Source organism: Salvelinus fontinalis, chromosome 24 (assembly GCF_029448725.1).
Source record: "Salvelinus fontinalis isolate EN_2023a chromosome 24, ASM2944872v1, whole genome shotgun sequence".
Classification (NCBI taxonomy): domain Eukaryota; kingdom Metazoa; phylum Chordata; class Actinopteri; order Salmoniformes; family Salmonidae; genus Salvelinus; species Salvelinus fontinalis.
In genome coordinates, this window is record NC_074688.1 from 13,113,925 (window position 1) to 13,128,089 (window position 14,165).

Sequence of the window (14,165 nt, forward strand, 5' to 3'; positions counted from 1 at the left end):
ACATTGCATGTATCCAGTCCTTTTAATTGACTAGATATTGAAATTAATGTCTGATCAAACTGTCTGTTTTTTTTCAATCACACGAGTTTAGGTTCGCTCTCTTCGCAATCAATGTGCGCAGTTCTTTCACCGGGGATAGGCCTATAGCCTATTTCTTCACATTTCCATTCAGCTTTGTGGCTGAAGCATCCACAGAGCCATAAATGTAAATGGGTTTGCAGTGCGTTATATTACCCTATCCAATTTGGTGACAAAGCACATCGTAAACAGTCCCCAAATTGCAACCAAGTCTGCACAGCCTTTGACACACTCCCCCTCCTGCGCGCCCGCACCCTCCCCACTCTGATCCTGGAAGGCGGTATAAAATCCCTGGCGCACGCTCCACTACACGTAACTAAAGGTAGAAAGAAGTCCAGAGTGCAACTGCTCCGCGGAGCAAAAGGATTTTATTTTCGTTGTGACCTCAATTTCTATTAAGTATTGTCTGAAGACCACAAATCTCACATCTAGCGCGCTCTATTTCGCACGTGATTTTTTCCCCCTGCTTGTTTTGGGATACAAGACATTTTTCCTCTATTGGATATCTGGCGCTGTCTCCTATACTTTCATAGCAGAAGAAGAGACACTTCCCGCAATGGCTCATTTGTTATTCACATGTTTTTTGGCGTTGACATCAACGCAACTGGTGAGTACACATGCAATATTCATAGTTATGTTACGTGTTGGTAACCTGTGCAATTGCGCTTTTTACCCAATAATATGTACTTAATCTTTCTTGTAGGTCGAGTCGTCCGGTGTGTTTGAGTTGAAAGTACACTCCTTCAGTAGTACCCGAAGTGTCTGCAAACGGTCTAGGGACTGCCAGATATTCTTCCGAGTCTGTCTTAAACATTCCCAAGATGTCATCTCATCTGAGCCCCCCTGCACATATGGCATGGGACTGACCGAGATCTTCAGTGCTGACCAGAGCACCATCTCCAGTAGCGCACCCATCAGAGTACCTTTCCATTTCAAGTGGCCGGTGAGTAGTCTACAGTACAAATACTCAATATACCATAGAGCTGATTGGAAATTAAAGGTCCAATGCAGCCGTTTTTCTCACTATCAAATCATTTCCTGGTAACAATTAAGTACCTTACTGTGATTGTTTTCAAATAAATTGTAAAAAAGAAATCAAACTAGCTTCTTAGTATGAAGAGCAATTTCGCAAGTGAGAATTGTACTAGGACTGACTGGGAGTAGGGAACACTCTTATTTGTCTATTAACTAATTTAGCACCTGGTGATGTCACCAGGCAGGCCAAAACTCAATCTCACCAAAACAGGCTGATATTTCAGGCAGTCTTTACCTCTTACACTAAAAGGGCATTATCATCATTTTCAGAATTTCACTGTATTATTCCAGCATGGTATGGAAATATATTTAAAACACAGGAAATCACTGCACTGGGCCTTTTAATGGTTAATGCCAGGTGGTACATTTCATAGATTGGGTAATGTCATGACGCTTTTCATGAAGAGTTTTTCACTTTATATAATCTCGCCTCTTACAGCTTTTTGACAAAGTATATATTTTTCCTGTGTGGATTAAAGGGTACATTCTCGCTTATTGTTGAAGCCTGGAACGCAGAGTCCTCCGACGGACAGTCCACAGGTAGGTAGCCTTCAGTGCCCACTCCCTCTAGGCCGTGGAAAGTGACTTGATGTTCCTCTAATAGTGATTCCCAGCACAAGCGTTTGAGTTATAAAACACGTTTTACATATTTATAAAAATGCGGTAACATTTAATTAGACATATATATATTTTAAAGCTATTACCTCACAAGATTGGATTTTAGGAATGCATTTTATTTTTAATCTGCTTAGTGTCTCTCTCTCTTTAATAGAAAACCAGAATAACTTGATCAGCCGCTTGGCCACCCGTAGAAGACTAGACATTGGCGAGGATTGGTTACAGGATGTGCATTTTGAAGAGCAAAGTGAACTTCGTTATTCTTACCACGTTGTCTGTGATGAACACTACCACGGTGACAGCTGCTCAGACTACTGCCGTCCCCGTGACGACCCATTCGGACACTACACTTGTGATGCCGCGGGCGCCAGAATGTGCTTGTCAGGTTGGAAAGGAGAATATTGCTCAGAATGTAAGTGTACAGAAGGACTACAACGTTTTTTAAATGAGGCCAATTCCTATTATTTTTTACCGGCTGTTATTCAGATTAATATACTGGTGTGTGTGTATATATTGCCATAAATGCTTTCTTTTTTCATCTCAGAAATTACTGTTTTGCGCCACTGATTTGTGCTGCATGTGCGCAGCGCGTGTAATTTCAATTCTTGAAATAGTTAATTCGGACATTTCAACGACATCTTCTGGTTAAAAAAAAAAGTAACCTGTCGATTCAAATATAGAGTTAGTTCTATCTTTTGTTCGGCCAACAATGGAGCTGAGTTTATGGTTTAACAGGGACACGCGTCGGAACTTAATGTGCGCTCCCTTGCATGAAAAAATATGGCATGTGTTCCTTTTGTGTGTGTGTACCAGCTGCGTAGTTTAGTACTTAACAAATACTTGATGTGTCTGAGCCCAGTGAAGGGGGATTGTTTTGTGATCCGAAAGGGGCACACTCATTCTAATTTTCTCTCTATCTCCAAAGCCATCTGCTCGTCTGGCTGTAAGGAGAAGCACGGTTATTGTGAGGCCCCAGGCGAATGCAAGTGCCGCCTCGGGTGGCAGGGACCCCTCTGTGACGAGTGCGTCCGCTATCCTGGCTGCTTGCATGGCACCTGCGGCCAGCCGTGGCAGTGCAACTGTAAAGAGGGCTGGGGAGGACTGTTCTGCAACCAGGACCTCAACTACTGCACCAACCACAAGCCCTGCACGAACGATGCTCCTTGCACCAACACAGGCCAGGGCAGCTACACCTGTACATGCAGACCGGGCTTCAGTGGCAACAATTGTGAGATCGAAACCAACGAGTGTGACAGCAACCCCTGCAAGAATGGAGGCAGCTGCGATGTAAGTTCTGCCATAACTGCTGCATTCTATTTATCTCTCAGGATTAAAAGCTACTACTCACAGTCAAAGTCTTTAATTGTCCTCTATGAAACGCTAACATATATATACTTCCAGGATCTGGAGAATGACTACACCTGCACATGCCCCCAAGGCTTCTACGGGAAGAACTGTGAGATCAGTGCGATGACCTGTGCCGACGGACCCTGCTTCAACGGTGGCACCTGCATGCAGCAGGTGACCGGTGGTTATACCTGCCGCTGTCCTGCCGGCTACATGGGCTCCAACTGCGAGAAGAAGATTGACCGCTGCAGCAATGGCCCCTGTGCTAACGGTAAGAATTCCCCCAACAGCACAACCACAGACTGGGTGAGGGAAACCTACCAGGACTTCTGATTGTTATGATGGAGCACTGGCGAACCGTCATTCAGGGCATGTGGTGCTATTTTGAGCCCCACATTTTGAGCAAAAAAAATAGCTTTCCTGTTTTGCATGTTATTTTGGCATTAATACGTGTCACATACCAGCTTGCAAACAATGTAAGAAATATATATACCATAGCGTTAATAAAGCCGCATTTCAAACATGCTCTCTTTTTTTGTTTTCTTGAATAAGGCAGCTACAAAATGCAGGTGTTTCAGCCTAGCTCTATGCTTTCTGTGGTGGTGGGGAAAGCCAGCAGAAAATACGGATCGTTGCGCCGTGATTGGCTCAGTTTTCTGTCACTCATTGGGACACTACGTCACAGCCAACTCTAAGGGTCGAGCTAGAAAATTCAAGCCCCTTGGTTGCTGCTATAGAGTTATATTAGAAGTGCCCATCCAAGAAGGCTCAAGGTAATTTGCCAAATATAAAATTACCTAAAATCACGTATCTACAGTAGCTTTGATTGGACTGATCATGTCAACATCATATTTTCAACATCTTAGCTAGCAGTCATCATCATGAATCAAATTGACAATCTACTGGCAAATCCTTTTTGATCATTGTCATATGAAGATAAATAATTAAGAGAATTGACTATTGGACATATATTACACAAAAAGTTGGAAATCGAAGGAATCAGTGGCTAACTGCAAGCATTGCAAAGCGATCATTAGCCTGCTATTTAGTGGAGTGGCTGTGTGGTCCCAAGTCTAAGATTAAGGGTCTCTTTTCCTAGTTTAAAATGATAAACATTCAACATTGGCCATGCTGTCAATGAAGCATGATTTCTGCCGCGCTCAAAACAATTGTAAACTCGGAACAGCAAAATCTGACTTTAGTGAGTTCAAGTCAACTGGGAACTCAGGGGGAAAAACGAGCTACGACTGGGAAAATACGTATTTAACTTTCATCCATCTCGGAATTGTAAAGTTGGAGCTCTGGCCTCTTTCTAGAGCTACGACCTGAAGATCACTGACGTCATCATGATTCAACCTTTTCTCCCTCCGAGTTCCCAGTTGTCTTGAAAGCACCATAAATTCAGAGAATGCCAGACTTTGATGACAAAGTTTGATGACAAAATTTGCCCATGAAGGACCGCCACGCCACCTTCCTGTTCAAGAGAGCTCAGCACAACAAGGTGAGTCAAAAAATGTATTTTATGCTGCTACATAAATTATGTAATATGCCAGGGAGATATGAATACTGTAGCTAAGAAAGTAATATTTAGTGTATGTTGTGTAGTAAGATGTCAGTATCCCATGTGCCTCACCCTAATTTTGTCTATATTCAGCTTAATTTCACCAACTGTTCTGACTTGGTGGTGCACATGTAGCCTATAACCTGTTTTTGAGTTTTGAGAAATGTATTCATTGAATATTGTAAGAGCTTTCATTCTGTTTATTAGGCCCCCTTTATTTATCCTACGGTTCTGACTTGGTGTACAGGGAGAACACTGTAAGAACGGCTCATGTTCTGAATTCTGTCGCTGTACATTTCAAAAGTACTGAACAAATAGTTATATTGACTACGTCCGTCCTTGCTATTTAATGTCTTAATTGATAAGATTGCCTCTAAGTCGCTCGTGGACCCCTTATGCCATAGTTTGTAGATCTTAGTTGTCAGTAGAAACCCCATTTTGTTTAAGCAAGTCTGACATATCAGCTATGTTTTTTTAAAAGGCAGTAAATTAGGCCGAATTAATTGTTTTGCTGCCGGACAAGGCTCCGCTGATAGCCAGATGTAGCAGTGGTAAGGTGTTGGGGGACAGATTTATGTAGGCCCTAACAGTTTGTGGAAACCGTTTGTCACTGTTATAGTGCAATTAATGTATTGTTTAGTGTTGTGTTGGCTTTGCTGGCATGCATCCCACAAAAGTATATTTTTTCCCCCCACCAAGATTTACATGCTAAAATCGCCACTGTGATGGAGCCGCTCACAAACTCTTATCTGTCCGTCTGACAACAAAACTCAACCGACCGTGTTGCAGACACATTCTTTGGCAGGCAACCTTTACAAAAACCAATGATGTTTTCCTCTTTGCCCATAAACTCAGTTTTGTTTTGACATGCATCCAGTCCGCGCCTAAAATGTTAAAAATGCAGGACAGGCACGGTACAAAAGACGATTGGCTCAGACTGATATAAGGGGTGAGATAAAGCTGTCATTATGAGGTGGGAAAAAACTAGTCTTAGAATGTTGTGGGGTATTATGTCCCCCCCTGGGTCCTCATTAGCTACACTGTAGCTGTACTTAATGTGTGAATGAGCACAAGCTTATCTGTAATCGGCTAAATTCCTGTTGGTATGGGAAACAAATATTCAGTTCTATTCCAGTCAAAAGTTTGGACACACCTACTCATTCTAGGATTTTTCTTTATTTTTACAATTTTCTACATTGTGAAGATTATGAAATGACACATATGGAATTAGTCACCAAAAAAGTGTTAAACAAATCAAAATATATTTTATATTTGAGATTCTTCAAATAGTTACCCTTTGCCTCGATGACAGCTTTGCACACTCTTGGCATTCTCTCAACCAGCTTCACCTGTAATGCTTTTCCAACAGTCTTGAAGGAGTTCCCACATATGCTGAGCACTTGTTGGCTGCTTTTCCTTCACTCTGCGGTCCAACTCATACCAAACCATCTCAATTGGGTTGAGGTCGGGTGATTTGTGGAGGCCAGGTAATCTGTTGCAGCACTCCATCACGCTACGTCTTGGTAAAATAGCCCTTACACAGCCTGGAGGTGTGGTGGGTCATTGTCCTGTTGAAAACAAATGATAGTCCCACTAAGCGCAAACCAGATGGGATGGAGTATCACTGCAGAATGCTGTGGTAGCCATGCTGGTTAAGTGTGCCTTGAATTAAAAATAAATCAGTGTCACCAGCGAAGCACCATCACACCTCCTCCTCCATGATGGCTTTTGCGACTGCACTTGAAACTTTCTTCACAGTTCTTGAAATGTTCCAGATTGACTGACCTTCATTTCTTAAAGTAATGATGGACTGTTGTTTGTATTTGCTTATTTGAGCTGCTCTTGCCATAAAATGGACTTGGTCTTTAACCAAATAGGGCTATCTTCTGTATACCACCCATACCTTGTCTTAACACAACTGATTGGCTCAAACGCATTAAGAAGGAAATAAATTCCACTAATGAAGGCACACCTGTTAATTGAAATGCATTCCAGGTGACTAACTCATGAAGCTGGTTGAAAGAATGCCAAGAGTGTGCAAAGGGTGGCTACTTTCAAGAATCTAAAATCTCAAATATATTTTGATTTGTTTAACACTTTTTTGGTTACTACTTGGTTACTAACTTCCATATGTGTTATTTCGTAGTTTTGATGTCTTCACTATTATTCTACAATGTAGAAAATAGTAAAAATAAAGAAAAGTCCTTGAATTAGTAAGTGTGTCCAAACTTTTGCCTGTTACTGTATGTTTGCCTTCCACAAGAAGCTTTGACACTCATACCTGCACTTCAAGTTTTGATAAACATGTTGAGTGTGCAGTGATTTGAACCCCTCGTCTGTCCAACAGGTGGCCAGTGCCTGGATCTGGGTCACAGTCTGATGTGCCGTTGTCATCCTGGCTTCACTGGGCCGCGCTGCAAGATCAACAACGATGACTGCGCCCGCAACCCCTGCCGCAACGCTGGTACCTGCGTGGACGGCATCAACGACTTTACCTGCACCTGCACCCTGGGCTTCACCAGCAAGGACTGCAGCATCCGTGCCGATGCATGCTCCGTCTTCCCCTGCCAGAATGGAGGCACCTGCTACACCCACTTCACCGGACCCGTGTGTCAGTGCCCGGCCGGCTTCATGGGATCCCGTTGCGAGTTCAGCCTCAAACCCACTGCCAAGCCCAAGGCAGACGGTTTGCCTGCAGCCTTGGTTGTCTCCTTCGCCCTGGGCCTGGTAACCCTCACCCTGGTGGTGTGTGCTGTCATCGTGGTCCTAAGCCAGATGAGGCATGGGCGGAAGGCCATGGCGTCTTCTCTTCGTAACAACCTGGAGACTTTCAACAACCAGCCCATAGGTGGTTCCAACCCCCCGTCCAGCCTCCGAGAGAAGGAAGCCTTCCTCATCCCCGGCGGCCATTACAAGGTGTCCAATAAGGATAAAGCGCTGACCTCGGCCCCCACAGACAAACATGGAGACAAGGCGGCTTACAAGCAGAAGATGGTTGACTACAACATGGCCAAAGAGGAAGACTGTCATGCGAAGAACAAATTTGACCGGTAGGTATGCCTTGCCAAACTCAAATGGTATTGTGCCAATGAAGCAGTGTGTGTGTGTGGGGTCACCAGTATAAGTTGGATGGAATGCTTGTACTTCCTAGCGTACCCTAGCATCGGGGCTTTCTATTAGCAGACATGTTACAACTTGATCTCTCACTATGTAGTGCTCAGGCTTTATCAGATTTTCTTTAACCCTCAACTTTGTATTGGAGATCACAGTTTCTGTTGTATGATTCCATTGCGCCTGTGGAACCAAACATTACCTATTTTCCCTCCCTCTCTCTCTTTTCAACAGGAACAAATCAGAAGGCAGCATAATGGTTCCACCAATGAGCTTCCCTAAAGAAGGCTTGTACCACCCAGTCTTCATCATCCAGACTGAACAGCAAGCTGAACCGTGTGTCTTTGCTACTGAGGTAAGCAGCTCCACCCATTCAAACAGGTTATTATTAAGAGTTTATGAAGGAAGTTATTGTCAAATCACTTTTTCAAGATTTGATTGGTAAACTCTCTTCCTCATCCTTTTCCCACCTTAGGTTTAACAACAGTATTCTGACACCAGGAGTACCTTGACCAACAAGGGCTTTGCCTGAACATGTTTACAGTCTTTCAAAGGCAATTCAAAAGAATTGAAGAGGATATATGAAATCAACATGTATTATTTAATATTTATTCATGCTGCTCATTCAAAATGAACTTTTTCACAACATTGACAATGTTTGGATACAATACGTGAAAAGTGGGGGCTGGAGACTAGAATGTATGTTCTGCCATCATTTGCACAACATTTTTAAATATGATTTGCTTTCCATTTAAAAATGAACAAAAAAAAAAACTTTCCTCGGAAGAGGGCCAAGGATTCACCAATTACAGAGAAGCAGGACTTTTTACTCTCCTGATGCCTTATCGAAAAGAAAACGACATCTCAAATAATCGAGAGGGACCTTTTTACAATCCATGAATAAGATGCTACTACAATCCACTTGAGAATCGAAAGTAACAGCAAGGACATTTTCGTGGCCTCTTTTCTGTTTTGTTTTCTGTCAAAGAAGGGAAACAATGTTCTAGCTGTCAAAGAACTGAAGATGAAGCTTTACTGAAAGCTTAGATGGACAGTTGGCTATAGATATTGGAGTCTGGAGTGGACGGATGACATATCTAGACCTTCTGGTCCCTAAACCGGACTCCCTTTCTGTTTGGAAATGAATCACCAATGTGCCCAATCTTTCAGAGCATTACATATATACTTAGGGAACTCAATCTTATCAAGTGCCTGATCTTTAAATGATGTTATGACTTAAGGAAAAATGGTACTGATCTTACACACTGACATTTTTTGTTGTTGTGCTTGTTTGATACTCAATTTTTAAAAACACACTAGAAAGTCTTATTTGAACCGGTTGAAAGTCGTAGTACATTTGTACAGTTTTATTTTCTCAATGCCTTTCAATATACAACTTCCATCTTGTCAAACACCAAGTGCTTTATGACATTCCCTTGACTTGAATGAAGTGTATTGTGCATAAAGACTGCTTCCCCGATGACAAAATATCATATCGTTTTAACCGACAGTGCTGGATCTTGAAAAAACTATTTCCTTTTTGCAGAATGAAGGACTCCAAAGAGGGGTTGTTCTTTTTCATTTGAAACCAAATAGATATATTTTTTAATATTTGTATTATTGTCCTCATTAATTTAAAAATGCAATGTGTACATAACCATGAAATATTATTTCTATTTAATTTGTTTGTACATCATTTGTATTTATGAAGAGAATTGTATATATGTTATGTGCTTATTGTCACAAAGTCAAAAATATATATTTTTTCATAATAAATCAGAAAAAACATTCATGTGTGTTGTCTTCCACTGGGGTTTGGGGGCTTTGGGCTGCTAGCTTGATGTTTATGGTAAGTAGATGGGACCCATTACTTTTGTTGCTGGGCCCGCTGAACCCGCCTAGATAGCAGGGATGTTGGCCTCCCATAGAATGGGAATCACATGGATGGCACTAGCTAGCAGATTGTTGCCTAGGAGGCGGCTGCGGTGCTGTTTGGAGATGCATCATCCAGGGATTAATGTGCCATCTAGAAAAGGGAGAGAGATCGATATCTCTAAAGCCTTTGGCATAGTTCCCACAGCATACATTATCTGGCTCTAAAGACCAGCTCTAATCCATCTCCCTGATGCCTGTGTGTATATATATGCTAATTCTTTATCACTCCCCCCCTTTTGGGTGAGACCCTGTATTGTGCAAAATAGATTAAAGGAGAAGCGTATGTTAACAAATCAGCATCCTCTGCACCACTGCTCCTAGCGTCGTGTGCACACATCTGCTGACCGCTCATGGGATCAGATTTCTAACATCAATTCTGAAATCTGTTATATTTTCTGTATTTTACTCAAGCAATAAGCATCGTGAGAAGCTGAAATTGAGTGTTCCAGTGTTGGAGGATGATCCGTTGAGAATAACCTGCCTCTCAAAGACCCCCTCCCCCTCTTTCAGAAAAAAAGGGGTGGGGAGGGAGAAGAAACTGTATAAATGGGGGGAGGGGAGCACTTATGCTGGGAGGGACAAAATCAAATTAGACTATTTCAAGTGCATTTAAAGTTTGATTAGATTAGCTAAAGACCCTTGAATTAAACACCTCCCTCTGCAACTGTATTCTGGATTTCCTGACGGGCCACCCCCATGAGTTGAGGGTAGGCAACAACACATTTGCCACGCTGACCCTCAACACGGGGACCGCTCAGGGGTGTGTGCTTAGTCCCCTCCTGTACTCGCTGTTCACTCAAGACTGCTTGGCCGTGCACAACTCCAACACCATCATTAAATTTGCAGACGACACGGTGGTGGTAGGCCTGATCACCGACGAGAGGTCAGAGACCTATCAGTGTTCCAGGACAACCTCTCCCTCAACGTCAACAAGACAAAAGAGCAGATCGTGGGCTACAGGAAACGAAGGGCCGAGCACGCTTGATTCCCATCAATGGGGCTGTAGTGGAGCAGGTCAAGAGCGTCAAGATCCTTCGGTGTCCCCATCACTAAGGAATTATCATGGTCCACACACCCCGACACAGTTGTGAAGAGGTCACGACAACGCCTCTTCCCCCTCAGGAGGCTGAAAAGATCCGGCATGGGCCCTTAGATCCTCCAAAGGATCTAAAGCTGCACCATTGAGAGCATCTTGACTGGCTGCATCACCGCTTGGTATGACATCTGCTTTGCATCCGACCGCAAGGGGCTACAGAGGGTAGTGCGTACTGCCCATTACATCACTGGGGCCGAGCTCCCTGCCATCCAGAACCTTTATACCAGGCAGTGTCAGAGGAAGGCCCTAAAAATGGCAGAGATTCCAGCCACCCAATTCATAGACTGTTCTCTCTGCTAATGCATGGCAAACAGTACTGATGCACCAAGTCTGGAAACAACAGAATCCTGAACAACTTCTACCTTCAGGTCAAAAGACTGCTAAATAGTTAATCCAGGTAGCTATTGGTTAACTATTTCACTATCTGCATTAACCCCTTTTTGCAATAACTATTTTGGTTCATCATAGCCTTCGGAAACTATTCAGACCCTTTGACTTTTTCCAAACCTTTTTATGTTACAGCCTTTTTCTAAAATTGATTAAATATGTTTTTTTCCTGTCTACAGTTGAAGTCGGAAGTTTACAGACACCTTAGCCAAGTACATTTAGACTCAGGTTTTCACAATTCCTGACATTCAATACTAGTAAAAATTCCCTGTCTCAGGTCAGTTAGGATCACCACTTTGTTTTAAGAATGTGAAATGTCAGAATTACATTTACATTTCAGTCATTTAGCAGACGCTCTTATCCAGAGCGACTTACAAATTGGAAAGTTCATACATATTCATCCTGGTCCCCCCGTGGGGAATGAACCCACAACCCTGGCGTTGCAAGCGCCATGCTCTACCAACTGAGCCACACGGGACCTAGAATAATAGAGAGAATGATTTATTTCAGCTTTAATTAATTTCATCACATTCCCAGTTGGTCAGAAGTTTACATATACTCAATTAGTATTTGGTAGCATTGCCTTTAAATTGTTTAACTTGGGTCAAATGTTTCAGGTAGCCTTCCACAAGCTTCCCACAGTAAGTTGGGTGAATTTTGGCCCATTCCTCCTGACAGAGCTGGTGTAACTGATTCATGTCCAGCCTGAGTAAAATCTTAACAAATCCTCTTGTACATTGGTGCTAAAAGTGGGGGTTAAGATGAGCAAGCTGTACATGGTGTTGTCGGCCACAATATGAACTGTACGTGTGTGTCGTGAGAGAAGGGGCATTGCAGAGGGCCGTGTGGCTCCTTTCATCTCCCTCTGCACGTGGAATCAAAACAGAAAGCAAGCTGACTGTGTATCAAAAAGATAGGGAGTCTGTCATGCCACTAAACTGCTTGTGTAGAGTTGAAACCACTGCCAAGATGTCATAGTACTGTATATGACTTTTGTTTATAGTGAAAGGGGGCATGCACAGAGCAGTTAGCTTTGTGCACGCTCACAGCCTAACTGTCAAGTGTAACTGTCAAGCCACCCTCCTCTTGTTCCCTGTCCAACTGAGTGTTTATTGTTTTCCGGCATATCAAACAAGGGCAACCGAACTGTCGTTATAGTTAATAATTTCCAAGTGCCACGTGTTCAGACCTTGTTAGAAGACAGCAGGGGAGTGGAGAGACTTCAGACCTCAGGCCTACCTGCTGTTCACCTGGCTTTGTCTCAAAAAACTTCCCGCAACTATGCACCACACTATGTACCCTTTGAAAACACAATTGCACAAAAGATGGAACTTTGGACATTTCTCATGTCACCTGGTGTCATCTGTAGAGCGAGGAGGACCAACCTACTCTTTCCCATTTATTAGATTTTTTAAATTTATTTAACCTTTATTTAACTAGGCAAGTCAGTTAAGAACAAATTTCCAATGACAGCCTACCATAAGGCAAAAGGCCTCCTGCGGGGACGGGTACTGGGATTATAATTAAAATAAAGGACAAAACACACATGACAAGAGAGACAACACAACACTACATAAAGACAGACCTAAGACAACAACATAGAATGGTAGCAATACAACATGGCAGCAGCACAACATGGTACAAAAATTTTGGGGCACAGACAACAGCACAAAGAGCAAGAAGGTAGAGACAACAATACATCATGTGAAGCAACCACAACTGTTAGAGTATCCATGATTGAGTCTTTGAATTAAGAGATTGAGATAAAACTGTCCAGTTTGAATGTTTGTTGCCTGCCCCTGGAATGGAAGAGCAGGGGTTTGAATGAGTGGTGGCCGTCGGAAGATGGCCGCTCTGGATTGGCCAGAGTTCTGGGTCAAAACAGGATGTGGTTATATACACAGGTCTGGGAGTGGCTTAGCTAGAGTCACAGAGTAACTCTGCGTCCTGTTTACCCCGCCGAGCAGAGGCTGCAGAGAGGGGGCCTGCCTGCGCCCCTCAAAAGTGGCTTTCCCTAGTTTCCTGTGGCTGATTGCGCCCTGTGCCAACTGATTGTGGTGCTACTTGTCAAAAGCCATCTCCTCAGAAAACAGAGCCCTCTACGTGTGATTCCCTACTGTTCATCTTGGGACAGGGGCGAATGCTGTCAACGGGCTACTCATGCTCATTTCTATCAATAAAATGGAGAAGTTGTCCATGCAGGTACTAAGTTAATCAGTGATTCTTATCAACATACTAAAAGCTCTTTCACTTTCACTTTGTGGTCTTTTAGCCATCTCTTTATTTAGTGTGTGTCTTTGTTAAAATTAATTTCAAAGGGTTAGTCACTCACAACAGAATAGCTTGGTTTCGAAAGAAAGACCGCTCGCTAGTCATTTCCTCAGAATGTGGTTGAAATCTGGTTGGGGAAATGGTATTCAGGGAGGTCTCAGTTCAATACAAATGATAAATAAAACTCATGAGTGAGTGTTTATTTTCGACATCCCCTTTCCTCTTGGTCAATAGCGAGGGGTGGGGGGGGGGGGGGGGGGGTGAGTCAGCTAAAAACTGGTGAAAACTCCAGCCATCTCTCTGTGCTCCTGTCTTTGAGTGACACCAGGCACCAGGGCAGGGACTCTATTGTTGCCACTGTTGTCTTTTCCCTGTATCCTCTTCCACATCAAAGGAGGAGGAGGAGGAAGAGGGAGCTACACCCCATCCTCATTGGTTCCTGTTGTATTACTGCCGTGGTGTGGAGTGGCCTTTAGCTCAGCAGGCTAAGGCATGGAGTGGTCCGAGCTGCAATATGAAATGATTGTCCAGTCAGAGGAATACCTTTCTAGGTATGTTGTTTAATGTCTCACAAGAATACCCGAAGATAACTCCCATACTGCTCTGCAGCATGCCGTGACACTGTCGTGTATACTATGACATCTCCTCCTTTAACTTGAACACATTTCCTTTGAACACTTTCTACAAATGAGTGTGACCATAACGAAAACAACCGTACTTCACAAT

General features: G+C 43.2%; 1 protein-coding gene across 1 annotated transcript; it reads left to right on the top strand.

Annotated features, from left to right (window-relative positions):
- Positions 1–372: 372 nt before the first annotated feature.
- Positions 373–9,538, top strand: LOC129821949 (delta-like protein C). The gene is made up of 9 exons (XM_055879721.1): positions 373–685; positions 782–1,021; positions 1,593–1,653; positions 1,886–2,143; positions 2,657–3,018; positions 3,133–3,349; positions 6,987–7,689; positions 7,985–8,105; positions 8,226–9,538. The coding sequence occupies exons 1-9, from the start codon at positions 635–637 to the stop codon at positions 8,229–8,231; spliced, it is 2,019 nt and encodes a 672-aa protein (XP_055735696.1). The 5' UTR covers positions 373–634; the 3' UTR covers positions 8,232–9,538.
- Positions 9,539–14,165: the final 4,627 nt, after the last annotated feature.

Coding starts and splice junctions, on each gene's coding strand:
- LOC129821949 (XM_055879721.1), top strand. CDS start 635: ATGGCTCATTTGTTATTCACATGTTTTTTGGCGTTGACATCAACGCAA. Junction 686..781: donor CGTTGACATCAACGCAACTG/GTGAGTACACAT, acceptor TCTTTCTTGTAG/GTCGAGTCGTCCGGTGTGTT. Junction 7,690..7,984: donor GCGAAGAACAAATTTGACCG/GTAGGTATGCCT, acceptor TCTTTTCAACAG/GAACAAATCAGAAGGCAGCA.